This window comes from Polistes dominula, unplaced genomic scaffold (assembly GCF_049000335.1).
Source record: "Polistes dominula isolate Pdom_NZ unplaced genomic scaffold, Pdom_raw_medaka contig_31, whole genome shotgun sequence".
Classification (NCBI taxonomy): Eukaryota; Metazoa; Arthropoda; class Insecta; order Hymenoptera; family Vespidae; genus Polistes; species Polistes dominula.
Window position 1 is genome coordinate 1,015,816 of NW_028300925.1, and position 27,670 is coordinate 1,043,485.

At 29.0% G+C, this 27,670-nt stretch overlaps 5 protein-coding genes across 7 annotated transcripts; 2 read left to right on the forward strand and 3 right to left on the reverse strand.

Annotated features, from left to right (window-relative positions):
* Positions 1–709: 709 nt before the first annotated feature.
* On the forward strand, positions 710–9,038 carry jhamt (juvenile hormone acid methyltransferase). Its single transcript, XM_015317725.2, has 5 exons — positions 710–1,064; positions 1,208–1,379; positions 1,476–1,608; positions 2,241–2,388; positions 2,509–9,038. The coding sequence occupies exons 1-5, from the start codon at positions 878–880 to the stop codon at positions 2,730–2,732; spliced, it is 864 nt and encodes a 287-aa protein (XP_015173211.2). The 5' UTR covers positions 710–877; the 3' UTR covers positions 2,733–9,038.
* On the reverse strand, positions 4,090–21,428 carry Plc21C (Phospholipase C at 21C). Of its 2 annotated transcripts, XM_015317698.2 has the most exons (18): positions 19,494–21,427; positions 19,031–19,177; positions 18,115–18,386; positions 17,940–18,024; positions 17,393–17,810; positions 17,153–17,273; positions 16,875–17,070; positions 16,443–16,785; positions 16,152–16,343; positions 15,859–16,068; positions 15,459–15,778; positions 14,776–15,093; positions 14,650–14,694; positions 14,320–14,524; positions 14,029–14,251; positions 13,628–13,943; positions 13,294–13,485; positions 4,090–13,204 (listed from the first exon to the last, which is right to left on the reverse strand). In XM_015317698.2, exons 1-18 carry the CDS (start codon positions 19,590–19,592, stop codon positions 13,082–13,084), a joined length of 3,825 nt encoding a protein of 1,274 aa, XP_015173184.1. In that variant the 5' UTR covers positions 19,593–21,427; the 3' UTR covers positions 4,090–13,081. The 2 variants fall into 2 exon arrangements, with proteins under 2 accessions (XP_015173184.1, XP_015173186.1); XM_015317700.2 differs by lacking the exon at positions 14,650–14,694 and having other exon boundaries at positions 19,494–21,428.
* A 422-nt stretch (positions 21,429–21,850) lies between these two features.
* Positions 21,851–24,085, reverse strand: cnir (cornichon-like protein). The gene is made up of 4 exons (XM_015317664.2): positions 23,789–24,085; positions 23,409–23,477; positions 22,816–23,069; positions 21,851–22,725 (listed from the first exon to the last, which is right to left on the reverse strand). Exons 1-4 carry the CDS (start codon positions 23,867–23,869, stop codon positions 22,659–22,661), a joined length of 471 nt encoding a protein of 156 aa, XP_015173150.1. The 5' UTR covers positions 23,870–24,085; the 3' UTR covers positions 21,851–22,658.
* A 177-nt stretch (positions 24,086–24,262) lies between these two features.
* On the forward strand, positions 24,263–26,330 carry LOC107064687 (ribosomal protein S24). Of its 2 annotated transcripts, XR_001475510.2 has the most exons (5): positions 24,263–24,399; positions 24,769–24,831; positions 24,914–25,237; positions 25,586–25,666; positions 26,184–26,330. XR_001475510.2 is itself a non-coding variant. In XM_015317665.2 (4 exons), the coding sequence occupies exons 1-4, from the start codon at positions 24,397–24,399 to the stop codon at positions 26,184–26,186; spliced, it is 393 nt and encodes a 130-aa protein (XP_015173151.1). In that variant the 5' UTR covers positions 24,263–24,396; the 3' UTR covers positions 26,187–26,330. The 2 variants fall into 2 exon arrangements, 1 of the variants encoding a protein (XP_015173151.1); XM_015317665.2 differs by lacking the exon at positions 25,586–25,666.
* Positions 26,324–27,150, reverse strand: LOC149032942 (uncharacterized; the record flags this gene model as incomplete). Its single annotated transcript, XM_089170954.1, is given in 3 exon segments — positions 26,324–26,673; positions 26,675–26,826; positions 26,916–27,150. Coding segments are annotated over 3 exon segments (612 nt in total), but the record flags the coding sequence as incomplete, so codon positions are not given.
* Positions 27,151–27,670: the final 520 nt, after the last annotated feature.

Below are 27,670 nucleotides of genomic sequence, written 5' to 3' on the forward strand. Positions count from 1 at the left end.
CCCATTCGATTATCGGAAAATTAGGCTGACGAAATGTAAAAGACCAGTTAAAAAAAGTATTACGAAGTCGACAGAGAAAATTGATGGTAATATATTTGGGCGCTAGTGTTATCGCTGGTGAAAGAAAAAGTCAAAGTTGATTATGACAGGTCTAAGATGATAATCAGAGTCCAACGATCATAAATAAAAAAAAAAGAGACATAAGAAAAAAAAACATAACATTTAAATAACGGTAAACATTATACGGGTTGAGAAATATTTCGGATTATTCCTGTGGGTATTTCCGTGGAAAGAAGAAGAGTTTAGTTTTGGAGGTGGGTATTTCCGTGGAAAGAAGAAGAGTCTAGTTTTGAAGCTGGGTCATTGACTCAACGAGGTCTACATGGTCCTGTAGGCCTTTACTTTTTCTCCCCTCCTTTTTTCTTTTTACTTCTTCTTCTTCTTCTTCTTCGTCTTCGTCTTCGTCTTCGTCTTCTGCTTCTACTCTCTCCTCGAGACATGACCGAAGCGAGAGAAAAGAATTTGGATGTTGAGGTAGGCACGATAGAAGTAGGGGAAGAGTGTGGTTTCAGGGAAAAAGAAGTAATAGAGTGGGAAAAAAATGAAATCAAATGAAACGGGTAAGACGGGAAGAGATAAAGACGAAGAAGACGAAGAAGAAGAAGAAGAAGGAGAACAAGAAAGTTGCTCTCTTGTGTAGGGGAGTCACCGAATATAAAAACGAAACTCTGCTCGAAAAGTCAGTAGTGAGAAAGTTCGCGGGCATCATATTGAAGCCATATACACGACTTGAAGATTTGATATTTATATGCAAGAAAAAAAAAAAATCAATTATCATTTAATCAAAGTGTACCTCTTAGGTGTATAAGATCTTAGGATGGAGAAAGTCAATGAATACTTGAATGCAAGCAAATTTCAATACCGCGATACTTTAGAAATCGTAGAGGAATTCGACAAGGAATTAAGGGAGATGCATGGACGATGCATCGACATTGGTTGCGGTCCTGGACTCGTTACCACCGAACTGATTTTACCAAGATTGCCACGGGAATCCTTGATAACCGGTAAGACCATTAACTGATTTCATTTATCGATTACTCACAATTCTCTATCACGTTCCAATGATTTACGTTGTTATTATGATTTATGTTCATGAACATTGTCAAGAAGGAAAAACAAATAGATTTTGTTAATATCCCGGTTACAGGTGCAGATATATCAAATGCCATGTTGGAACATGCGAAAAGAAATTATTGCAACAATTTACGCTTATCCTTTCTTCATCTGGACATCGAAACTTTGAATTTGCCAGAGGAACAAATAGAACTTTACGAAAATGTTGTCTCCTTCTATTGTCTTCATTGGTGTCAAAACACGCGGTATTTATTCTATATTCTTTAAAAACTTTCATAGATGAACAAAAAGTCAATTTATCGAGATTGTTATCGAGATAGATCTTTCGTTTACGTATTTAGGCTTGCCTTCGAGAATATCTTCAAATTACTTCGACCCGGTGGCAAGGCATTGATTATGTTCCTCGCATACAACGATGGCTTCGATGCTTACGTCAGAATACACGAAAATCCACGATTTCAACAGTATATGCAGGTATCGTATTAATCTTTTTATGCATATGTATGTGTCTATATCTGCATTTTTTTTTCTATAATTTTATCATTATAGCATACGTTGTCCCACTATCGCAAACTTAATACCTTTTCCGAAGATTCGAAAAAAAGCTTCAAGAACGAATAAAAATATATGTCGAAAATATTATTCTTTATCAAAATAAATCGATTTTAATATGAACTTATTCTTAACACTTTAACGACAGCTAGCCTATAAATAGGCTTTTTTATTACCAATGCTTATCGAACAAAAATTTATTAATCAGCTTTTAATTATCGGTGTTAATAATCATAATTTATCTTATTACAAAAATGCTCATTCAAACAAATGCAGAATGAACATATTTCAAAATACACTTTTTTATCGAATAGATTAAAAAAATTATATTTTCGCGTATAATTCTATACGTAATCTTAATACGATTGCACATTTGAATAATAAATTGCTAAAGTATAAACAAACCAATAACCTAACATCGATCCTATTAAATACAGCTTGAAGAAAATATCTAACAATAATACGTAAGTGATATTTTACTTGTTCTAATACAATAATCTAATCACTATGATCTTTGAACACTGAAACTCGTGAAAACAAACTCTATATTTCAGGATGCACATAAATACATCCCATACTTTCATTATTGCAACGATTCGAGAGGTGCATTGAGATCCATTCTAGAGGACATCGGATTCAATGTTCTCCATTGCAGTAAACGTGAAAAGAGCTTCATCTATCAAAATATTCAAAGTTTGAAAAGTAAATAATAAAAGCAACGAATATATATATATATATATATTTCTTCATTATTCGAAAAGTGAAATATGAAATTTGATAAAATGAATTTAGATTTAATAATAATGTTATTTGTAATTACAGGACACGCCCTCGCTGTTAATCCATTCATTTCGAGAATACCAGACGATTACAAAGAAGAATTCGAAGACATTCTGATACGCGAAATAATAAGCAGAAAAATTCTATTTACGAATAAAGCTGACAAATGTCAACAAGAATACAGCGTGTTAGACAGATATCATCTTTTGGTGACGTATTTACAAAAACCGTATACCTCAGACAATGCAATTAATAAACATATCTAATGTAATGATATTTAAATTAAATTGAAAAAACGTACCTACCAGCAATATGCATAATAACGAATCTCAGAAACGTATGTAACATTTCGCACTTCTAACGCTGTGATGCATAAAACATTAATAAAAAGAATAACAAAAAAAATAGAAAAGATTCAAACGTCCTACGACAATAAAGTTTATTGTATATACTGTGCCTTTAATTTTACAATACAATACAGCCATTTATAGAATATCGTTATAGACTCTTTGATATCATCGTTTAATTTATTAAACAACAACCCTTTTCACGAAATGCCGTTCTTCATTTTTGTTCACTAGAAAATACATTCAGTTTGACGACTTATATCACTTAATGTTTTATTTAACAACAACAATTATATAGATATATGTGCGTGTATTTTGTGTAATGAAGAGAACGAAAAAATGATAAAAGAAACAAAATTCGATGTCCTACGACAGTAAAGTTTATTGTATATACTGTGCCTTTAATTTTACAATACAATACAGCCATATATAGAATATCATTATATACTCCTGAATTATCGCGTATATTTGTTATCATGTGATTTGTTGTTACTAGACGAAGTATAGTTAACAAGTTTTTCTCTAAATTCCATTCCTCTTTTTTTGTCTAGAAAATACATCAAGTTTGACGGACTTATCTTTAATGGTTTATTAACAACAATTTATATACATATATATATATATATACGTGCATGTGTATATATATATATATCAAATAGAAATACATAAACAAGGTTAAAATTTCACCGTGCACAGTAAAAAAAAAAACATATTCGTATTGCTTTTTTGTTAAACATGAAATCGTTCATTCATTCATTTTTCTTCCTACAACATTGTGATTCTTAATATGGGGTGTACATTCCACAAGGGGGAGTACAATTTAATCTTTAAGAAAAACAATTGGAGACTGGATTATTAAGAGTTACAATTTGTTGCACGGAACTTTCCATTTTTTTTTATTTTTCTCTGTTCATTGATGCGATGTTTTTTGAAAGTTTATTTAAATCAAATTAATTGACCTTTTAAGCTTCATCTACTACACCAATAGGAATTCACTATTCGAAGAAAATATATGTGTCAAAAAGGAAAGGGGGCATTCGAATTCTAAAAATGGAACATGATTAACAATAAATTGAATACTACTGCTTTTAAATCACATCAATTTTTTGAATTTATTAAACAAATTAATACTTTATCTTATTTCAAATCTATCGTGATTGTTATCTTGACATAAACACATGCACATATGCACTCTCGTGCGTATATATATATATATATGTATATTATGCAAATTTTCATAAAACGAGATTGAGAAGGAAGACTTAAAATGGAATCCTTGTTTTTATTTTTTTTATTTTTTTCAAAATACGTTTGGAAGCATTACGAACGATCTCGTCTATGTGAGTTTAAAAAGATTATTTTATCGATACAGATAGATAGATATTTCATTAGTTTCTGTAACACAAAGATAGAGAAATAGACACAAAGTTGTTCCATGAGATACACTTATTGAAGATAATTATTATTTGTGATACAATTTAACTTTATATATCAACACAGTATGTATTATTTTCATTAACTTTTTTTCTTTTTCTTATTATTTTCTTTTTTTCTTTTTTTTTTTTCCTCTTTGTTTTACAACGTGTGAGCTGCGAAAAAGGGGAGACATCGATCTTTTTTTTGTTTTTTTTTTTTTTTTATTTATTTCTCCAACAACAAATCGTTTCCTACCAATAACTAACCTCCGCCTAATATCATTTTAATTATCAAGTAAGTTAATTCATTCATTCATTCATTCAAGTAAATGAGTTGTGATTTTTAATGTACAGTGGATCAAATAAATATTGTCACACCATAATTTTTGTAAATATCTTTAATTATTGAAGGATATTGCTGACATTATGTCTTTTAATGTACACTAGTTGTATACCAAAGTATATTACTTAATAATAATAATAGCAAAAATTATAAAAAAAAAGAAATAACCAAAATTTTATAGTCAATAAAGTATTGGCACAGTTACACTCTGTAATCGTAGATTTTCAGTTTCACTTTTTTAAATATTTTTTATACCATTTCTAAGAACACAAATGTAAATTAACATATTATTTTATATCGAAACGCAGAAGTCAAGATAATATGTTAATTTACATTTGTGTTCTTAGAAATGGTATAAAAAATATTTTAAAAAGTGAAACTGAAAATCTACGATTACAGAGTGTAACTGTGCCAATACTTTATTGACTATAAAATTTTGGTTATTTCTTTTTATAACTTTTGCTATTATTATTATTAAGTAATGTACTTTGGTAAACAACTAGTGTACATTAAAAGACATAAAATGACGTACATGATGTCAGCAATATCCTTCAATAATTAAAGATATTTACAAAAATTGTGATGTACCAATACTTATTTAATCCGCTGTATACCTTCATACGTGATTCATTACTGATCAATTCGATAATTATGAAATCTTATTGATTATATCAACCTTCTCTCTCTCTCTTTTTTTTCATTTTAGATAATGTCTATTTCGCATCAATTTCTTTCAACTATAATTTATTTTATAGCGTATTTATATTATATTTCGTTATTTTCTTTTTTTTTTGTTGTTAAATATAAGATGATATAGCATTACATCATAATCTCTCACGAATATTAAAACTCGTGAAAAAATTCCAAATGACGATTCATCTCGTCTTAAAATTGCCTTCGTTATTAATTACTATGCGATATAATATATATATATATATATATACGTACATTTATTATTTCAATTACATTCTACGACGTTACAATTAACGAAGCGATATATATATATATATTTATATATGCGTATGTATATCAAGTGCGTAATCCTAACTCGTATATTCTTAATCGTAGAAAGAACATCGAACATTGAAAACGTTTAATTTTTTCATTATTTTTTTTTTTTCATAAAAAGGATATTCTGGATAGGGATGAAGGGATTAGATTTAAGGGTTAGGATTCTAAAAATTCGAGAAGGAATTTTAGGACTACTGAATAGTAAAGGATGATCGCGAGGGCAAGGCACAAGTGAATGAGAGGAGAAAACATTTTGGATGAAAACTAATCACTTGGTTTTTTTTTTTTGTTGTTGTTGTTGTCTTACGTTAATTAATTCATTCATTAATTAATAATCTACCGTCGAATGTATTTTTATTTTTTTTTCTCTTTAAATATGTTTTACCATTGACTTTCGCTCGGACGCCTTTATACACCCAGTGTACATCATCAGTTAATTGGACAAATATTGAATTTTTGAAGTTAATTTCTAACTTTCGTTTTTTGTTTTTTTTTTTCGTATTAGAATAAAATAATTGAATGATTTTATTTATCTATGATATAATTTATCAATGCATTTTCATTTTTAGATCAAGTCACACTTGACAAATAACTACGTTAAATGATAGATATTTGTTACATCGATTATATTGCAAAGAAATGTTTCTTCTACTATCGTTTAAAAATGTACTATATTATCTGATCGATAGAGAAAAGACAAATAATAATAGTAATAATAATAATAATTATCGTAGACGAATATTGTATTCATTTTACTAATTTGCAAAAGTTAAAAATTGGAATGTGAAAAGAAACATGAAAAAAAAATCGATTAAAATTATTCAATAAAAATACATGTATAAAAAAAACAAAATGGTACATATTTAATTTGTAAAAAAAAAAAAAAGGAGAATAACGAAAAAAAAATAATAAACAACGAAAAAGAAACAAGCGAAACATGAACACAACAAAAATCATTATCGATACAAATCACATTTACAAAATTATGAAAAAGAGAAAGAAAGAGAAAGAGAGAGAGAGAGAGAAAAAAAAAGGGTGAGAAAAATACAAAAAAAAAGAAAAACTAAAATGAAATGCATAGAAAAAAATATGAGTATTGATTAGGCTGCTAATGTATTAAAAGATTCATTCATATTAGATATATATGTCTAATTGTAAATTAAAACCACTTAATTATGATTGACAAGTATATTCGTCATGAAGAAATAATAACATTTGGTATTATTAATTCAATTTAAGATCACCATTGCTAAATGATTAAATTACAGATAATAATGAATTTTTTCACGTGACAAATATATTTGTCATAAGACAAAATATTACAATATCTTCATGACGAGTACATTCGTCATGCAAAGATAACTGGTTAAATCGCTTATAGCAAAAAAGTATTGATGGGAACATGAAGGAATAAATAATAACAATAATAATAATAACAATAATAATAATAATAATAATAATAATAATAATAATGATTAAAGATTGAATTATTAATAAAACGGTAATAACAAAATTGGAACAATCATAAAGCTAAAAATATTTTCTACATTGAAATACATATCCTAGTTTTGTTAAGGAAGACAACATTTTTGAACTATTTGCTATTTCGAAGCAAATTAAAATACGAAAAAAAATATATATATATATATTTAATAAATATAAAGAGTGCATTTCAATTAAATCGATCAAGTAGAATAAATGATATTCTCGTTGTACAAAGATAAGAAGATTTTCTTCGTAAGTAAATTGATGAATGAAAATAAACATTTATTTGTATTTCTGTTTTAAATATAATTGATCGAGACAAAAAAAAATCCCTGATCCATCTAATTTAAAAAGTACTTTGGATAAACTGATTGGTACGATACTCGATACTGAGGAATATTTTCGCTCTCTCCTGAAAAAACAAAAAAAACAACTAAAAATAAAAGAAAACAATATTTAAATATTAAGAACAATAAAAATAATAATGATTTAATTTAAAAACTAATGAACGCATAATCTATCGCTATGATAATCAACATATACTACTAATACATATTGTTATAGAATACCATGAATTAACGTGAAGAGCAGCATATCCCAAAGAAAAGAAAAATACATATTTAGGTACGGAAAATCGTTGTTACATATTATGAGTTAATATAAATGTAATAGAGTATAATATAATATATTCGATAGAGAGATCAAAGATCGATCGTAAAAAAAAAAATATGGAATATAAGATCTACTTCTTAAACCCGTAAATGGAAGATCCGAAGAAAAGAAAAAAAAAACAAACAGATTATCCATTGCACTTCAAATGTCCTACAATTGACTTTCTATTTTAAATCTATTTCTTTCTTTTATTTAAATGAATAAAAAAAAATAAAATAAAATAAAAGCAAAAAGCAATGGATTATTTCAAAATAATAATTAATTATGTAAAAATTAATTTCTATACGATCTTCCGTAGGCCGTACAATGATACTGTACAATAATTTATACAATATTTATATGTATATGTATACATATATATATAATATCAATCATATATAAATAATATTATAATAAAGTTTACTTACTAATGATATAATATAACTAATAAGTAAATTTTATTTGTATAATATTAATTAATGTTATTATACTTATTAAAATAAGTACAATAATATTACATTATATATTTTATATATACATATACATATACATATATATTATGCATATATATATATATATATATACCCAATACATATATACATATAATTTTTCTTTGTACAATACAATTATTTGCATTCGGAGAAATCGTACTTTCATATTACGTACTTTTCGTATATATATGTGTATATATAATTAACAACAAACTTAATACCAAGATATACATAAATAATATTTGAAATTTGGCAAGATTGTGGCGTTGAAGTCAACGGTTCGTCTTGGTTGATCGACGTAAAAATAATTTTAGAGAAATCATGATGCGTTTCAATTGGCACTAACAAAACTAATACATAAATCTATATATATATATATCAGTAAATTTTTTGTGTATTACATTTGATAAAATCAAAAATTATAATAGTAAGGTATTTTTCTAAAAAATATCTCTTATACACCAGGTCTAAATTATAATTAATCTATTCTACTATTAACAACATCAACAGCAACAACACGTAATATATATTCAACATCGATAATATGTGTATATATATATATATATATATATATATATATATATATATTTATATAATATGCATGCATCTATATATACGTGAAAAATACCCATATTTTTACGTACATGTATACGCATATTATATAATATATAAAAAAAATATCTATAATATAGATACTCTCGGATATAAAATATCTCGTTCGTATAATAAACTTACTTAAAGGTACGATAATTTATAATTATATAAATTGTTAATACAATAACACAGAGTTTGTATAAAAAAAAAAAAAAAAAAAAAAAAAAAAAACAAAGATTCGTTTAAAACAATAATAGGAGTAACTTGACCGAAGTCTAATAATATATTAATTGTTCTTAAATTAAATAGGAAATTTTAATGGCAAAGGATCACACTGGAAATTGGGTTGTACGTCTCTGTGCTTTTTCTTAACGTATACAAAATGTAAATCTTCTTCTTTCACAATTGATTATACGGTAATTATTCTAAATTATCATTATCTCTTTCACATTTTTACACTTAGAGATCATCCTTCATTAAAGCCTAATACAGGCTATTATAAAGTCACACGTAATTTCTTTCTAATTTATAGATAACATCAATGTATATATATATATATACGTATACGTACATGTTTTTATTTCTCCCCCCTCCCCTCCCCTCACCTCCCCTCCTCCCTCTACAGGATTATTTTAAATATGACACACATTTATACGAGCCCATACAACAACATTCTTATCACTTTAAATACAGAGTTCTATTTTGTGCACACTTGTTTTTGTAACTCGGTAATATAGATTAACTTTGTTAAAAGGAAACCAAGCATATTACTGTTTCTTTCTTCTTTCTTGTGAAATGCTCGTCCAACTGCAGTTTTTAACACTCTTCAATTAAATATTCCTTTTTAATCAAATTTGAGCGAGTACGGTCTTTAATAAAAAAAAAATATATATATATATATTAACTTATAAACATAATAATTATATGGGAGGACACGATATAATATTTGTATCTCTTCTTGTTAAAATTACAAATGTAATCTTCTCGAATGAATCTTAAAATCAATTGAAAATTTGTAAAAAAAATTGTATGCCCATTTACCGATAAAATATAAATATATATATATATACTTATATTCTTTGTGAAAATATTTGAAAATATTCAATATAGAAAAAATATTTAAATACAAATTCGACATACAACTTTAGTATTGTATACATAAATGTGCATATGTTATATATAAATTTGTTTCACTCTTAAAGAAGAAGAAGAAGAAGAAGAAGAAAACAAAAAAAGGAATAATTAAAGGATTCCTGTAAAATGAGGATATCATTGAAAGTATCACTCATTTAAAATAATCTATCGACATTTCTATCAGTGGACAAATAATTCTCCAAATACAGTTCATCAAAAGATTACACAAAGGAGAATATTGGAAATTGCAGAGACGTTAAATGCCATGAGATCACGTATTCGAAGTATATATTGTATATATCTCTCTTGTTCTATATATATCGATTATATCGCCTATAAGATCACAAAAACATTGACGTTAGGATTGACCCATCTTTTATCGGGTGGTATTATATTTTTCTTTCTCTTTCTATCTCTTTCTATTTCATTCTTTGTTTCTTTCTTTCTCGCGCTCGACGCGGTGCAAAAAGCTTAACATCAAAGTGTAAAAAAATACCCCATTGAAATAAATAAAGAGGCAGCAGCAAAGTATCAATGATAGATCATAGTTTATCAACAACCCTCATCACTTGGGTTCAGTCTCCAGATCGAAGGGAATAATTTAACATATACACATACATATATATGCAACCCTTCGGAAACTTAAAGGACACAGTAGCAATACAGCGCCTCGCTAAAATAATTCAACAAATATCTATAACGCATTAATATCATAGTCTTTTTTTTTCTTTTCTATAAACTCAACTACATACTATAATATGTATAGTAGTAGCTCTTGTTCTTTCTTTCTTTCTTGTTTTCTTTTATTATTTCTATTTTTTGACAATAACTCGTGATCAATTGAAAGTTAGACACGACAGGATTATACACACACACAAGATAAATTCTCTTACCATTAAATAGATCACTCAGATAAGTTGGTAATATATATATCTGTATACCCTAAATTCATTTACAATAATTATTATAAGATTTTATCTTATACGATTACGTTACACCCTAACATTATTATTATTATTAGTATTATTAGTATTATTATTATTATTATTATTTGTATTATTATGTATATATATATATATATATATATACGTATAACTTATATAGTTTTAAACATATACAATAGAAACAATAAGGACAATGTTACACGAAGTAACATTTTTGATTGTCTTCCTCGAAAGAGGTTCCGCTTGTTATAGTCAACCCAATTGTAGACTATACAGCATTGAATTTATACAGATCATTCTCATATTTACGAATTCATTATTCTTATTACAATCATTCATAATTATATAATTGAGAATGAATATTTTTCTATAATGTTAATAATTATTATAAGAAATGTATCTTCTATTTCTAAATACAATTCCAATTTGTTATCATTGAATATCTTAATAGTTAAATGTTTTTCAATCAAATTCGTAAAACGAGAATTATCTGTATAAAAATATATACGCACGTGATAAAGAAATTCTGAGATTTGAAATCTTTCTCGTATTATTTTCATCTTTACATTTTTTTTTTTTTTACTCCTTCTTCTTTTCTTAATTTTTTCTTATTTTTTTTTTTTTGTTTTTTTTTTTGCTATTTCTTTCGCGTCCAAATAAAACGTGTTTCACACAAACGTGTATATACAAATTATCTAAAAATCCTCTCATAGATCACAGCGCTATTCATCGCGATTTGTTACCAAACAAAACTTGACTAACGCATTTAAAAAATATATATTATATTATTAATTTTATATATAATTTTCATATATATATATATATAATTGAAGAGAAATTTATTCTTGTGTATGAAAACATATGAAATATTATCATTGAAAAGGAATTATTCATTATCAGGCGCGAAAGATTTTAAACAAAAGTTAATGATTTTTTTTTTGTCCGATATATAAATAACTCGGGAATATATACCGAAATTTCATTTCTAAAGATGTCTTTAATATGGAGTACTTTCAGTCAAAAATATATACATAGGTATATATCAGATCATGTATGTGCGCCTTTTCGGATCTTCGCTATGTCTCAACGATTCTCTTTTAGGCCAAAGAGAATTCGTTTTCCTTGACTGTGATCTGCCGATGTCGTATGACGTAAAAGATCAATTATCATTCCTGATTATAGATCATTGAGAACGTCGATATAGACAGCATTTTGGAACGCGATTTAGAAGTAGTCTGATTTAATTAAATAACGCCTTATGCATATAACAACAAGATTAAGTGTTAGCACTTAGGAAGATTTACTCTTTTATTTAGAATTATATATACTCTTACTTTTCCTCTTTTTCTTTCTTTCTTTCTTTCTTTCTTTCTTTCTTTCTTTCTTTCCTTCTTTCGTTCTCTTTTTCTCTTTCTCTTTCCCTACATATAAACTTATATGTTTTCCATGTTTTCACAATTTTGTCATACTTAATAATAATGAGAACGGAAATCAATGTTCCATTAGCTTTCAATGAATGCGTAACTCTGTTAATAATACTGTATAATAAACAACGGCAGATTCGATTCTCTTGGTTGTTTTTTAAAATATTGATATCTCATTAGTAACTGAGTTTCAGTATTTAAGTAGTTTATTTTCTCTTTCGTTTTAAAAGAATCGATGAATTATTTTCGATAACGAAGAGATCGAAAGGCAGCATTCTCGTGTTTGCTAAGTAAAGCTCGATCGATCGATTCGTCATTCAAATTAACTTTGAAATTCGATCATTCGATTTAATATAGTACATACATATATATTTATAGTACCAACATAAGAGATTTATTTTATCTAAGAAGATATATATATAAAATTATCTTATCTGTCATTCGAATTTGAACATCGAGACGTTAGACATTAATATCTCATTTTATGTACACAATGTATGCCGTGCTCATCAAAATTTGTTCTATTATTGACGAGCTGCCTAAGATCATCTTCTCGTTCTCTCTTTATTTTTGATTTCATTTTTTTCTTTCACTATTCAGAAAGTATTATATCTGCCGTTTTACAAATTCACTATCGTATCCTACTACTTTTTCAGATAAAAGTTGCATTAGAATCTATTCAATGTTTGTAGCAACATTTTCCGTACTTCCATTTGGTATATTGTCCAAATTTGTTCAGAGATAATGTTTGTCATTATAATATCTCATCTAATTTATTAATATGTATTCTCACTGAGTGATTCAGGCATACTGGTACCACCTGATGGTGATAAAGGTAACTCTCCACTTTCATATTTGCTACAACGACTATTATACTCTTCCTGTAGAGCTAGTTTTACCTACAAATTCATATTAATCGTATATAATCATCATAAAGTATAAAGAAGAAATATTTTTGTATGTATTTTATATAAAAGAGAATTCTTACTTTAGATCTTTCCTTATCCAACCTCTGTCGGACCTCTTCGTGTTGCCTTTCCAACTCCGCTTTCTTTTTTTCATAAATCTTTTTTAATCTAGTACATTCATTAACACCCTTCTCCACTGTCGACTTAGCCACTTCTCTCTTCATTCGATCAAACTCAGCCTTATCTTTGTGTGCTTTAGCTAATTTCTTTACCTGTTTATGTGTGAACAAAATAACACGAATTTAATTAATATTCTATTCGATATATACATATATATATATATTCTTTTTTTTTGTTTCAAAAACAAAATGAAATAACTGAAAATAAAAATATGTAAAAGAAGTATATACATACTTCACCGTGTCTACTGTCTTGAAGTTTACGCATAACATCAGCAGTTTCCTTATCCTGCAGAACTTTCAACGTTTTCAACTGATTGGACTGAGATGCTCGCATCACCTTCTCTACTGTCGCAAATACACTCTCGTGATATTTCTCTTGTAACTCACGTTCTTGTTGCACGTGTACTTTACACACAGCCAATAATCGTTCACTATGACTTCTAGGTAAACCTCTTGATAGACCTTCAACACCTTCACGATTTTCCATTTCCGAACATTCGGAAGTTTCTGCTAAAGCGAAATTACTTAAACCCACGTCGCTTGAGAAGCTGTTTAAAAAAAAAAATAGAAACAAAAGGATCAATTTTAATCATTATTTCAAATAAGTAAAAAATACCGTACATTGATACTAACATGTTTCTACTTGATAATCGTTTGACTAATTTATGACTCATGCAAAACTTAGATTTATGTTTCTCTCCATCCAGTGAACCCTTTTGAGATTGCACTCGCATTTTTTCCTTCTCGTGTTTTTTCCTTAAAGATTCCAACTTTTTCTCTAATTCCATTTTCTTCTCCTTGACCAATTTATTTTCCATAAGTTTTTCCAAAGATTCAGCTACTATTTCTTCGCTCGCTTTAAAAAAAAAACATAATATTAAGCTTTTTTTCTCTCTGAATATTTATACTTAGTTATATACTTACTACTACTAGCATTAACCGGGCTTTTATTTGCAGTTGCATCGACGAACTGAACTACAGGAGATGGTGCATTATCTTCAACTTCAGGTGTTTCAGCAGTATTTATGCCAATAATCGATGGTCTGCCATGTGTACTACTGCTTGCTGCTGGTTGAAGACCTGGTAATTCACCTACTGATTGTAATCGTTTTGTTTTACCAGTCTCTTCCTGCAAAAAGAAAGTAAGTTAATTAGAATTAATGAAAATAACAAAAAGACAATAAATGTAACAAAAATAAATATTAGTAAGATGAGTTAATTGGTTAATAGATTTCATTGTTATAATAAACTTACGGTAGATTTCGAAGAAGTTGGTGCTTCGCTAACTTTATCTTTTTCCTATAAAATGTTAGTTTGAGTGTTAGTAAATAATGTTGTGTTAATATAATTAGTATTATTTATCTATCACCTAATTCTCACCTCAATTTGTTCCGAAGGTTCGTCTAAACATTCATTAAAAACCATTAATTGTTTCTCTCTCTTTTCCACTTCGCTTTGGTATTTGATAGGATTAGCCAAAGCTTCAGCTAATTCGCTAAGGCCGTGTGGTACATAATCTTTCACAATCACACGTAGAAATAAACTTGCTAATGGTAACGGTTGACCACATTCTGTTCTAAGTGCAACGTGTCGATATCCTGGACACAATCCCACTACAGGTAATACTCTGTGACCAATCAATCGGCCGGATTCTTCATACGCAGCTATTCTTATGGAAGCCAATTCTGGTAATACTACCTAATTTAAATCAAATATATTTGACATAGTATTAAGCGTTTAAATGTTAGATTTAACCCCTTGTCCTACACGGTATCAGCCAATTGCACGTGCCATAGTAAACAAGAAAATCAGTGCCATTCAGCTCTTTGGCCGTGTACCCAAACTGGTTCAAAATGTATATTTTTCAATGTATACTTGATGTGAAACAACTGAATTCGCTGGTTGTAGTAATAATACGCGGCAACTTATGCACAAATTCGTCACCACGTGTCAGAACTCGTAGTTTTCGTTTATAACACGAATTCTTTACCACGAGTCAGACTCGTGGATATATGCCAAGGGGTTAACATGTTAGATAAGACAATAACGAGAGAGTTTCTTACCTTTTTAAATTCAAATGGTTCCTCATCGTAAACAGGATTGATTCCATTATTAGGAACAATTTTTGTACGAAATTTCTTCCTAACCGTATCCGCTGGTAAACCAAACATATCCACCTCCACGTATGTTCCTACTCTTTTATCAGTCAAAAATTGAGCTGATATCACATAAATATGTACTGTCCCTGCTATAATACCATCTACCGTTGATTCCGCAAAAGGATCCAATCGACGATCTCTTCGTCTCATAAATTCTGGCTTTTGTATATAACCACAGCGTTTATTGTATTCGAAAATACCCAAATTAAGCTGCATCGAGAGATCTAATAATACGTTAAATAAACAAATAAATATGTCTAATTATCCGATATTTTATTCATAATTAAACTTTATTAATACTTACCAAGTGTTTGATAATTTAGGGCTACTAATTGGCAACCCGCATTCCAAAATACCTGAGGCATAAAGTTACTCGAATCAAATCGCGTACCAGCTGGATAAACTCTTGACAATTGATGTTTATTATAATTAACAAATTCCAATGGTCTTTCCTTTAAAAGTGTCGTAGCTTGTTTTTCGTCAAATGATGACATTTCGTACATTCGATTTTTTTCTATAATAAAGAAATAAACGTACAATTAATATTAAAGAATTAATACAAAATAAAATGCGTGTGTGTAAATAATGGATATTTACTTTCAGCTGATTCGAAACTATTAAAATGAACAGGTTGCACGTAATTGACTAATGCTGAAATTTCTGCGCCTGCTTCTGTTTCTTTAGCTGCAGTTGCCACTTTTTCGGGTACAGGAACTTTATCACCCAATCTTAATTTAATTTCTTCCAAATTAGATTCATCTTCCTCTGTACTTGATTCGTCTTCATCGTCTACATATGTCAATTAAAAAATATTTATTCGCGTTTATATTAAAAGATACAGTAATATTTTGTTTAAATCTTTATTTTTGTAGATAGATAGATAAATACCATCATCTTCTTGCGTACTATCTCTACTATTTTGCCTTTGCTGAAGCATCGGTGCATGAGATACATCCCCATTTCCAATTTGTTGTTCTCCATTATTAATATCCCCATCGACTACTTCATTCTCAGGTATAATATCCGGCGGAGGACCATTTTCCCCTTCAGCAGCTGGATTAACTATGCCATTCTCATCTGTTTCTTGGGGCGTTTCCCCACCCTCTGGTAATAATGCATGTTGCTTTTTATGAAGCTTCTTATGGTGGTGATGATGATGTTTCTTCTTATTTTTTATTATTATTTTACGTTTAAGTAAAGATGGAGGAGGTAATTCTTGACCAGGTTCCAACTAAAATGCAAGACAAATTTATAATATAATTTATTATTAAAATAAAGATTAATAATAAAATATAAATATGAAAAAAAAAAGATGAATACTTTATGAGATTCAAGAGGTACATCTAACAACATGTCACCAAATAATTCTCTACAATATTGCGCTATTTTAGCTTGCTGCCGTGGATTGCAGTGATTTTCAAAACTGAGTATTACAGGAAAATCTGATGTTTTAAAGGCACTCTCAGCAATTGCCTCTATGACATCTCGTGCTTGGATTTCAGGTACAAATGTATACCTAAGAAAACGACATTAACATAAATTAAAATTCCTATAAAGAATTTCATCATTTGTGTTATTTTTTTTAAACTATAAATTACCCATGTACAATAACAGGTTCATCAAACTTTCCATTCCAAAAGTCTAATTCAACGCAGCGGCAGCCAGCAAGTAAACACTGACGATAAATTTCAACAGAACTTTTTCCAGTAAGCTGATGACCTAAAATCAGAGAATCCACATTTATCCTTTAATCAAAAATAAACTACATAACTAATATATATATGCATAATCAATAAAATAGTTTTTTTCTTTTTTTTTTCAGAAATTCCTACACATACCTGTTAAATAAGTATTGTGACTAGAATTTATAAAGTAATGAGCAAGTGGTTGATCCATATCATCGGAAAGTTCAAATTTGGAGACAGCAACAATTGGATTATCCTCACTCATTAAATATCTTAAAAAGCCATCAAAACTTAATTGTCCTCGATTGGCATTATATTTATTTGGTTCGTATTGTATTATTATGTCTTTTGCTCTTGCTTCGTTTGCGTATGGATAAAGTATTTCATTTAATCGCGGATCCCTTTGCGTTTTGTTTAAAAACTCTACAAACTGTTTAACAGACATTAATCTACGTTTATTATTGCCAACAATTCCTTCAAATACTTTTTCTACATCTGATCTCTGAGTAAGAGATTTATAAAAATTAAAAAAATCTTCGAATTGAAATTTCTGAAGGGGTACAGCGTCGTTCTGAAACGAGATTAAACATTTTCTATTTTAAAAAGTGCAAACTCTTAACATTCAAACTATTATTATAAAGATCAATAATAACGTAGTTCTAAAGTATAATAATATAAATAACAATGTGTGTTAACTTACTTTTCCAGATGGTAGACCTGATATATCAAGAGCTTTTTCAACACGCTTACGATCTTCTTTATTTTGCGTAAACATTCTGATTATACTGAAACATAATTCGATTAGAATATATGTTTAATAGGATCTGACTTTGGATACACAAATACATCAGTTGTAATAGCAAAATAGGACATACTTCTTCACTGGTATTTTACCCAACTTATCAGCTGTTAATACTAATCTTGTGTGTGCCTTCTGCAAAAACATAGTTGTACTTGTATTTAGCTGTGTTAAATTATATGCCAATTGCAGAAGTTGATCAGTCCAAAGTTGTGCGATTTCAGCACGTGTTGTGCAAAAATTAATAAATGTCACATTAACGAAGTCAGATCCATAGCAGATTGTTACAGTTTTGTCTTCTAAAGAATCTTGAGATCCCATAGTTACTAGAGATTTTAGTTTTGGATCCTGCAAATCAAATTATTCCGTATTTAAGAAACCCTTTGAATCTCATAAAAGTAGAGATCATTTAAAATCATTATTTCTTATTAAATATTTCAAGCATTTAATAAGTTTGTTTACATCAACATTATTTACACGAGTAAAAATATTTAAACTGGATTATGCAAACTGTAGAAATATTATTCATTATTATCTATATTGATTTATGGGAAAACCGATAATGGGAACTACTTTCCTTTTTATGCGACTAGCATTGTTTTCAACTATATCCAAGGTAGGAAGAATAAAGAAAAATACAGAAGTTATAGAAAGTACATAAAGTAGGTAATGTTCTATTTATACTTTTATCAATAATTATTATGTAGTGTTGTGCGTCATTATCATCTACTCAAAGGCATGGTTTAATTATAGATATCCCTCAAAGTAATATCCGTATCTGTTGCAGTGATGCATATATGCATTGTTAAATACTCTTATCTTTCTCCGAGTAAGCACAGGTGATACATATATAGCATACAGCATATGTAAGATATTTAATACAAATTTTAAGAACAAATTCATACATCAAAATTATACATTCAAATAGGAAAATAAGACAAATGTATAGTTAAAAAGTATAAGAGTAGCAGGAGATTAAACGTTGTTACTACCTTTGGTATTTTGGCATATTTTCCTGTGCGTGTATCTCGTATTGTAGCTATGTCCAAGATATCCATTTCATTATTTTGATCTACCCAATGCAGATAAAAACCAAATTTATCTACTTTCAATGTTACTGGCGTTGCAACTCCAGAATCCTACATATAAATAGCATGAAAAAATTTATAACTAATTAAATATAATATATATTATTTTAATACATACATATATATCGTTTATATATATATATATATTTATTTAATAAATATTCTAAATAAATGGATGATATATAACAACCAACTTAGAGCATCTAATGGAATGAAAACTCTTTTATCGCATACAAAATAGCTCCGCAATGTAACACAGCATCGACTATATTCTACTTGTCAATTGTAGTATCATAGCATTGATACTAAAATGCCAATGCTATATAGTTGCAGCTAGATAGTTATTACTGAAAGGAATGATACTTACCTCATCCCATTTAATAAACTTCTCTCCATCCTGTAGCTGCTGAGAGACCTCAACGGGCTTGGTCTGTACAGCGTTAATTTGTGCTTTATTGGCTGCCATCCTGACTTAGTGATACCATACAAGTATATAATTTGCAGGCACTGAATAACTTTTAACATCGGCTTGAAAGGAAAGAAACGAGAGTCTGGATGAATATAAACAATGTTGTTTGAGACCACTGGTAGAATATAATCGAGGATAGTGTTGTTAAAGTCGATGGTAACAACGAAGACAGGGATGGTGATGATAATGATGAAGAAGAAGAGGAAGAATAAGAAGAAGAAGAGGCCGACGACGACGATGACGATGATGACGACGACGACAATGACGAAGAAGATGTAGACAGCAATGAAGATAAAGAAAAAGAAGAAGAAGATGACAATAAAGAGAATTTAAAGGGCCACGATGAGGGCCACAATAGCAACAACGACGACGACGACGACGACGACGACGGCAGCAGCGACGACGACGACGACGACGACGGCTGCTGCGGCTGCTGCTGCGGCGGCGGCGACGACGACGACGACGACGACGACGACGACGTCGTCGACGATAGCTTCATGGATAACGTTTTAAACATCAGGGGTACCTCGTGGATCACCCCGTTATGCTCTTAGATCCACCAATCTCATCTCATTTCATTTCATTTCATCTCATCTTATCTCATCTTATCTCATCTCATTTTATTTTATTTCATTTCATTTCATTTCATTTCATTTCATCTCACCTCATCTAATCTCACACACGCACTTACGCACGTAACAAAAAGCAACACAACGATCTTGCGACTTATAAACGGCAGCACGTCGTCGCCGTCCCTGTTTCCACTGTCTCCCTCTGGCTCCCCGCGCCGCTCTCTTTATATTCCTCTCACCCTCGCAAAGTTCTCCCTCTTTCTCTCGGATATGATCTCCCTATCTCCCTTTCCCCAAGAGTACGATCGAGCGAACGTCAAACTCTCTGCCTATCTCTCTCACTCCTGCTTTCTATCTACCTCAATTTATCTTTCGTCTTTCCTTCTTTATAGAAAATAAGTTTCTCGAAATTGTCTTTTGTGATGTATATGATCTTAATCACAGATGATCATCATAAATTCAATTCATTGACACATATAGAAAGTAAAATAAAAAAGTTCTGCATATCGCATCTCCGCAAAATTAGACACACGTGAAAAAGTTTGACACTCGAGTTTCATCAAATGAATTCAAACAGGTAGAATAATAGGAACTCTACACGACCATCGTGCACCTCGTCAGAACAATTTTCTATTGACGAACACTAATAACAAGTATACACATTCACTTGTTTGACTGGAGAAAATTCGCGACAACCATTCGCGCGCGCCGTCGTGCGAAAAAACCACCGAGCAGTAGCCGCCGCCGCTTATTCTAACTACGATTGATTGACACTAGGTGGCACTCCAATAGGCACACCTACAATTACAACGCGCGGGTTTATTACGCTTAAATTGATTTTAATCTTCTGATGCGCCGGCTTTAGCTTTATCAAAGACCATTAAAAATACATTAGTTCGATCATGTATAAATCGTTACTTACGTAGCAACAATGATATCGAACTTTTTTTTAGATCTATAGATATGGAATATTCGAGGTCTTTTTCCGCGTTCTTTTTTTCTTAATTATGCATCGCATCTTTCAAAACTTGTCATATCTTTAGTCGCGTCTCATTTATAAATCTTCTTTATCTTATAAAGATAATCTTTAAATAATGAACAATTAATATTGTAATTATTAATTTTAAAAATGTCGATCTAATCGTTGATATATTACGAGAATATAAAAATAGTTTTGATTATGTTAACTTAGGGAGAAAATTCTGCAAATCAGTACACTCCCCTTATGTACACACTTTATATCTAAAAATAAATGCACGCCCTTCGATGAAAGAAAGACTAATCACCTTTACCGCATCCATTAAATCGATCCGTTCTTTTCTCCTTGCTATTAAACTTAAGTCAATTTGGTATAAAACGAACGTGTAAAATAATCTTCAACGCGTGTGTGTTGTCGAGTATAACATTATCAATATTATTACCTTTGAAATTTAATGAAGCTTATAAAAAACACGTTATATGTATTTACATTAGAGCCACAATTACTTTCGAGACACGTGTTTGTTATTGTGTCGATATACATTTGAAAATATATAATTAACTTGTTAGAAAATAAGATTTGGCACTCAATAGAAATATTTTACATTTAGCAATATATACTTGCTAATTAAACAACATTGTATTTATCTAAATGCATATAGATGCTTTTTGGATAGGATTAAAGATATGAAGACTCTTTAGAAATGATCTTATAAATATTTATAATATAATATTAAAATATTATTGTGTGTACTAGTCTTGTAATTATAATAACTAACGTATTAGAAATTGTTATTGAAATATATATATATATATATATATGTATATATATATTTAAGACTAGAATCTGTAAATTTCAAATATTAACTTGCAACATGATTTACCATTCGAACAATTTATGATATTTCTATAATTTATAAATACTTTCTAATCATTTTCTCATATAAAAAGTGTCTTGTAACTGATAGTATAAACAAGCAGAGAGTGATTCCTCATGAGAAACTAAATAGAAAATGTAGAATACAATTTATTCATATAAGACTTTGTTTTTAAGAAAAATAAGTTTACAAATTTGTCAAGTACGTGTATATTTAATATAGGGAGTATATTCTTTTCGAGTTTTTCATGCCGAATCATCTTCAGCTCACTTGTAACACCAGTTACAGGATACTCTGTATATGCCTCATAATCTCTTTCTCTCACTCTCTCTTTCATATATATCTATATAAATTTTTTTTATTTTAAATAATTTTGTAATTTGTTCTTATATAAAAATTATTTATATAAATTGATGTAACAATAAAATAGTACCTTAAAAAAATATTTTTGATATAGACCAAATATTACTTCACTAATCCAGAAATTTGTTTGAGTACAGACGTCTGAATGTGAAATAATTTCAATTATACGTTCTAAACAACATATATGAGATTAATGTATCGCAACAAAATAATTGCTATACACACAACATTATCGCGCAAGTATAAAACATATACAAGAATTATTTATTTGGTTAGAAGTCTACAAGATCATCCGCATTTCTATTTACCGGATCTCCCTTCAACAATGCAATGATCATGCTACAAAAGAAATAAGTAAGTTATTATCAAAACAAATAAATTAGTTAAGCAAGAAACTGTGAATATATATATATATGAAATATTACTTACCAATAAAGATAAATGAAAAAGAATATTAAATAATATCCAAGATAAATCAAACAATTCCTAGTGTGTCTTTTTAATTCTCCACGATTGTGGATCTCTGTGGGATCATATACACCCATATTTCCACTAGGAACACTGAAATACTCATAGAACAACCATAAAGTCATAGGCAAATTAACCAAAGTTAATATTAATTGGCCATGTATTAATAACAAAAATACCAAAAATGTATGCGTCACTAACTTTGGAGTAACCCACTGCAAAATACAATAAATGATTAGCAACGTTAAATATTAATTATCAATTAAATATAATACAAAAATAAGTTTAAATAATTTCGTGAATTTTATATAATTAACACTTTAAGTGCAGAAAGCGCATAAGGATTGCAATCACTGGAGACGTAATGATTTTTCTGTTAATGTGAACTATTTTGATAAAATAAAAGATAAAAAGACAAAAATCTTAAACAAAGGGAGGTTGGCAAAAATGATAAGAGCATATACGCGTTATTAGTCCACACGAATTGTTTTCGATAGACACATATATGAATAGAATCTAAAGGGTTAAAATAATTAATGAGATATAATATTTACCGCATTCAATTTAGAACAACATTGTTGGGCATTTAAATAATCACATTCGAGATCTGATAATGTGATCATCTATAAATATAAATATGTCAAGTAAAATACAGTGAAAGTGTCACAGAGTAAAACAATTATTAAATTAACAACATTAAAAAACATATATTTAAAATGAAATTTAAAAAATTTTAAGGTGAAATCAAATACAGCGCCGGTACAAGTTAGCCATATTGTGAAAATAATACAATCAATAAAAATCCCTAGTAACAACATGAAAATAATAATAATAATAATATATATGTAAATATGTTATTAAAATACAATACGAGTAAGAGTAAATGTGAATTCTAATTGTCATGTGTAACTTATTACAAATAAAAAAAGGATACGAAGTATACTAAAAGAAACAGCACAGATCCGGTATTAATTAATGCGATTGCAAATAATAATGGCTCTGTTATAAAGCCCATTGCCAAAATATATAAATTTAAATGATAAACACTATCATAAATATTGTTTTTTTCTTTGATATATCTCACTCAAGGCTATTTTCTGAACAGAAAGTTTCATAAAGCATGAGGTAGTAACCATCAAGAAATCGAAACTACTTATACGCCACCTTCTGTTGTATCATAGAATTCAAAGCTATACTGTCGATAACGTCGTCATTCATATTCTATTCAAAATAAGAAATAAACATAAAACTTTGTACGTCTAAGTAAGATGCAAATAAAAAGTTTTAATTTGAGAACATCGTAAGTAAAATAAAATATTAAATTATTTATTCCGTTTGTAACATTTTTATAATTTTAATTAAAATAAGAGAATAATTAATAATAAAAATATTTCTATTTACTTTTAAGATGCACGCGCCAACTTCCAACTTTATTAGTTCATTATTCTTACACACGTGTCGCTGCAGTACGAAATTCTTTTTAGGTTGGAACACTGTTATGTTCTTTCTTATATTCCTTCGGAAGAATATTATTATACAAAAATGGTATGTATTTAATATCCATAAATTGCTGTTTAATCGTAACATAAAATATGTAGAATATAATAAATTATGAGACCGTAATATTCATCTACTTAGATTTTTCATATATTATATAAAACATGTATTTAGATTATAAAGTAATTTTAAACACAGTATTAGGTCTGAAGAAATGTGTTCAAACAACGTTAACATTATTGACTTTAAATGTCAATTAAAAGTGTTTTTCTATGTTTTATTAAGACTAAATTTAAATAATTCCAGTATTTTTTTCATTCATTAGAAGATATTATATCTCTAATGATAAAGAATCTTATCTAGGTACCATGTACACATAACATAACCTAATAAAGATATTTGAATCTTTTATTACAGACGGAAGCCACGATCCGGACACGAAAATTTATGACAAACCGGCTATTATGCCGGAAACAAATGGTAAGTTTTACAGAAGTTAATATCATTATTTTAAGACATAAATCTGTTATTCAATTATACGACCAATATACTTATATTACAGGTAGTTGATGTCCATCATCCTGGACAAGCTTCTGTACGAAAAACTGAGATACGAGAGAAGTTAGCAAAAATGTATAAAGTAACACCAGATGTTGTATTTGTTTTTGGATTTTTAACACACTTTGGTGGAGGTAAATCCACCGGATTTGCTTTAATATATGACACCTTAGATTTCGCTAAAAAATTCGAACCAAAACATAGGCTAGCAAGGCACGGCCTTTATGAAAAGCAAAAGCTAACCCGAAAACAACGAAAAGAACGTAAAAATAGAATGAAGAAAGTTCGGGGTACTAAAAAAAGTAAAGTAGGAGCAGCTTCTAAGAAGGTAAGAAATAGGCAAAATATTTGATCTCAAATTAATATGAAATAAATTATTTTAAACAATAAATGTGTTTAAGGAGAAATCATCTGTTACTGCATGTACTTATTTATATTATACAATGGCAATGAGCTTAGCAATTATTTCTTTTCTAAATTTAAAAACTAAAATTTTTCTTTCTAATATCATTCAAGAACAACAACATCAAAAATATCACAGAGATATATAATTCTTTAGTTAAGCTATATTATTTTAAATTGATATAATAAATAGCAATGATTGTCTTTTATTTAGTCACTTATTCTCTTTTGTGCATGCTACTACGGTGGAATACGATTTTTATTTACTTTCTAGGGGAGGAAGTAGACAAATGCTCCTAAATTTGCTCTACAAACCTCAAGAAGAAATAGCCTCTTATTCTGATGTTTATATATGGTCAGCATGTAACTTCAAATATTATTGTGTTTCATTAGATTATAGATTCTATTTGTATTGAATTTAGTTTGAAGTACATACTTTTGATTGCTGTATTATAACACAATTTTTTAGCACATCAGATAACTATTAGATAACTAAATGTGTGGAATATATTCTTTATTCTAAAAGCAAAGATAAAAGAGTGTATTTTCAATTTTATTTATAACTATTATTGTTTTATTTACTTGCTAACACACTTAGACAATTTAGATGTTGAAAAGTATTATAATAATTCTATTGAAAAATAATACAAATTTCCTAATTAAAAAAAGTCATGCTGACTTGACTTTAACTGCATGCATTTTTTTTCTTTATTACATAAAATAAAGAAATAATTATTTTTCCTAACTTTGCTTGGCTTGGCTTTAACAAGACACGATGATTTTAAATGCAATAATTTAATTGCTAGTTCTGAACTGCTTTTCCCAGTATAATCTTTGAATGCTTAATTTTAATACAATTATTTATCTTTCAGTGAATCCATTACCACCATCATGAAGGCCACAATAATACCGGTAACATCGTCGTAAAAATTGTTTTAGTACATTTGAACATCAATATTAACATGGTAACACTTAAGAACGAATTTACGAAATAAAATTGTGAACTTCCTCATTAAAAAGATTATTTTTCATGTATTTTTTTTTTATTTATATATATACATATAATTGATTATTTAAAAAATAATAAGAAAATAAGAACCGATTAATGTATATGCTATCAATTTTGCAAATATTTTATTAAGGAAATATAACTTCAACAGAAGCTGCTGAGTTACCTGCTGATTCAGTATCATTGTCTTCCATTTGTACTAGAGATATTTCAGTGGAAGTGCTTTCAATTATGTCACTTTCCATTGTAGTTTCTTCCATCAAAACTGCATTTGCTGTGGTTAATGGAAAAAACTTCGTGGTAGTGAATGTATCATCATAATTATCGTTTAACCAATCGTTATCAGTCATTTGTTTGCGAGTTTTGATTAGGTACGAATGAAGTCGTGTCCCATTCCCTTGAATAGTTATAAGCAAACTCGTCATCGAGTTTGTCTCCCATTCGAATAAAGTACCAATGACCAATATGAAATCCAATATCGTATCTCGGATCAAATTTGACTCTAGCTAAAATTATATAGAAAATGTTAAATTCAATATAGCGAAAGTAATCTCTGCAATATCCCTTGGAAAGAAAAGTCTCTGTCACGACTCACATAAATCTACGAAGAATCTACCATAGTCACGAACACGATCTTGTATCTCAGCATTACTGGGATTCATTATTTCTTTGTTTTCTGGACCATTACTACTAAACTTTCTTTCTAACCAATTTACGTTTTGCTTTATAAGATTTTTATTAAACTTTGTAAACTTATATGGATTATTTACAGCTAAAGACCGTACATACGGTGTATAGTAAATAGCTTCCTTTAAGTATAGCTGTTTTATAGAAAATTAGAGTAGCCGTCGTATAAATTTGGTCACACGTCAAATCTAACTCTTCTTTCGTATGCCCCCAAAAAAAGAAATGTACAAAAATCGTTGGTTTCTTCTTACATGCACACCAGAGAGATTACCGATACAAAGCCTAATCTGGTAAGATTTTACAATAAAACTAAAGGCGGTACGGACACTTTTGACAGATTATGTCATTCTTACACGGTGAGCGGTCGAAGCGACCGATGGCCTCAACGAATCTTTTGTGGCATCTAGATGAGCGTGAGAGGAGATGTGAACTATGCGGCGTAGAGGCTGGAAGCACCTGAGGGCACCTGATGGAAGGCTGCACGAAGCTAGAGAGAACAGACCTGAAGGAAAAAGAAATTTTAGAGAGGAAAAAGAACAAAAAAGTGGAGGGATGGTTAAGAAATGTGAAGAAACAGAGGAAGATTTGCAGAGCACATAGTTGTTATTTGAGAATATCCTAAGTAAAATAAACCTTCAAGTTAATGAGATTTGATTTGCATAA

What these genes read in the sequence shown, in the direction of transcription:
- jhamt (XM_015317725.2), top strand. Translation starts at nt 878, where the DNA reads ATGGAGAAAGTCAATGAATACTTGAATGCAAGCAAATTTCAATACCGC. An exon ending in GATTTCAACAGTATATGCAG is followed by an intron (nt 1,609 to 2,240) that starts GTATCGTATTAA and finishes TCTATATTTCAG; the next exon opens with GATGCACATAAATACATCCC. An exon ending in AAATATTCAAAGTTTGAAAA is followed by an intron (nt 2,389 to 2,508) that starts GTAAATAATAAA and finishes TTGTAATTACAG; the next exon opens with GACACGCCCTCGCTGTTAAT.
- Plc21C (XM_015317698.2), bottom strand. Translation starts at nt 19,592, where the DNA reads ATGGCAGCCAATAAAGCACAAATTAACGCTGTACAGACCAAGCCCGTT. An exon ending in GGTAAAATACCAGTGAAGAA is followed by an intron (nt 18,025 to 18,114) that starts GTATGTCCTATT and finishes ATTATGTTTCAG; the next exon opens with TATAATCAGAATGTTTACGC. An exon ending in CGATTATCAAGTAGAAACAT is followed by an intron (nt 13,944 to 14,028) that starts GTTAGTATCAAT and finishes TTTTTTAAACAG; the next exon opens with CTTCTCAAGCGACGTGGGTT.
- cnir (XM_015317664.2), bottom strand. Translation starts at nt 23,869, where the DNA reads ATGGGCTTTATAACAGAGCCATTATTATTTGCAATCGCATTAATTAAT. An exon ending in GTTGTTCTAAATTGAATGCG is followed by an intron (nt 23,070 to 23,408) that starts GTAAATATTATA and finishes TGTATTTTGCAG; the next exon opens with TGGGTTACTCCAAAGTTAGT. An exon ending in TTTTTCATTTATCTTTATTG is followed by an intron (nt 22,726 to 22,815) that starts GTAAGTAATATT and finishes TTTCTTTTGTAG; the next exon opens with CATGATCATTGCATTGTTGA.
- LOC107064687 (XM_015317665.2), top strand. An exon ending in TATTATGCCGGAAACAAATG is followed by an intron (nt 24,832 to 24,913) that starts GTAAGTTTTACA and finishes CTTATATTACAG; the next exon opens with GTAGTTGATGTCCATCATCC.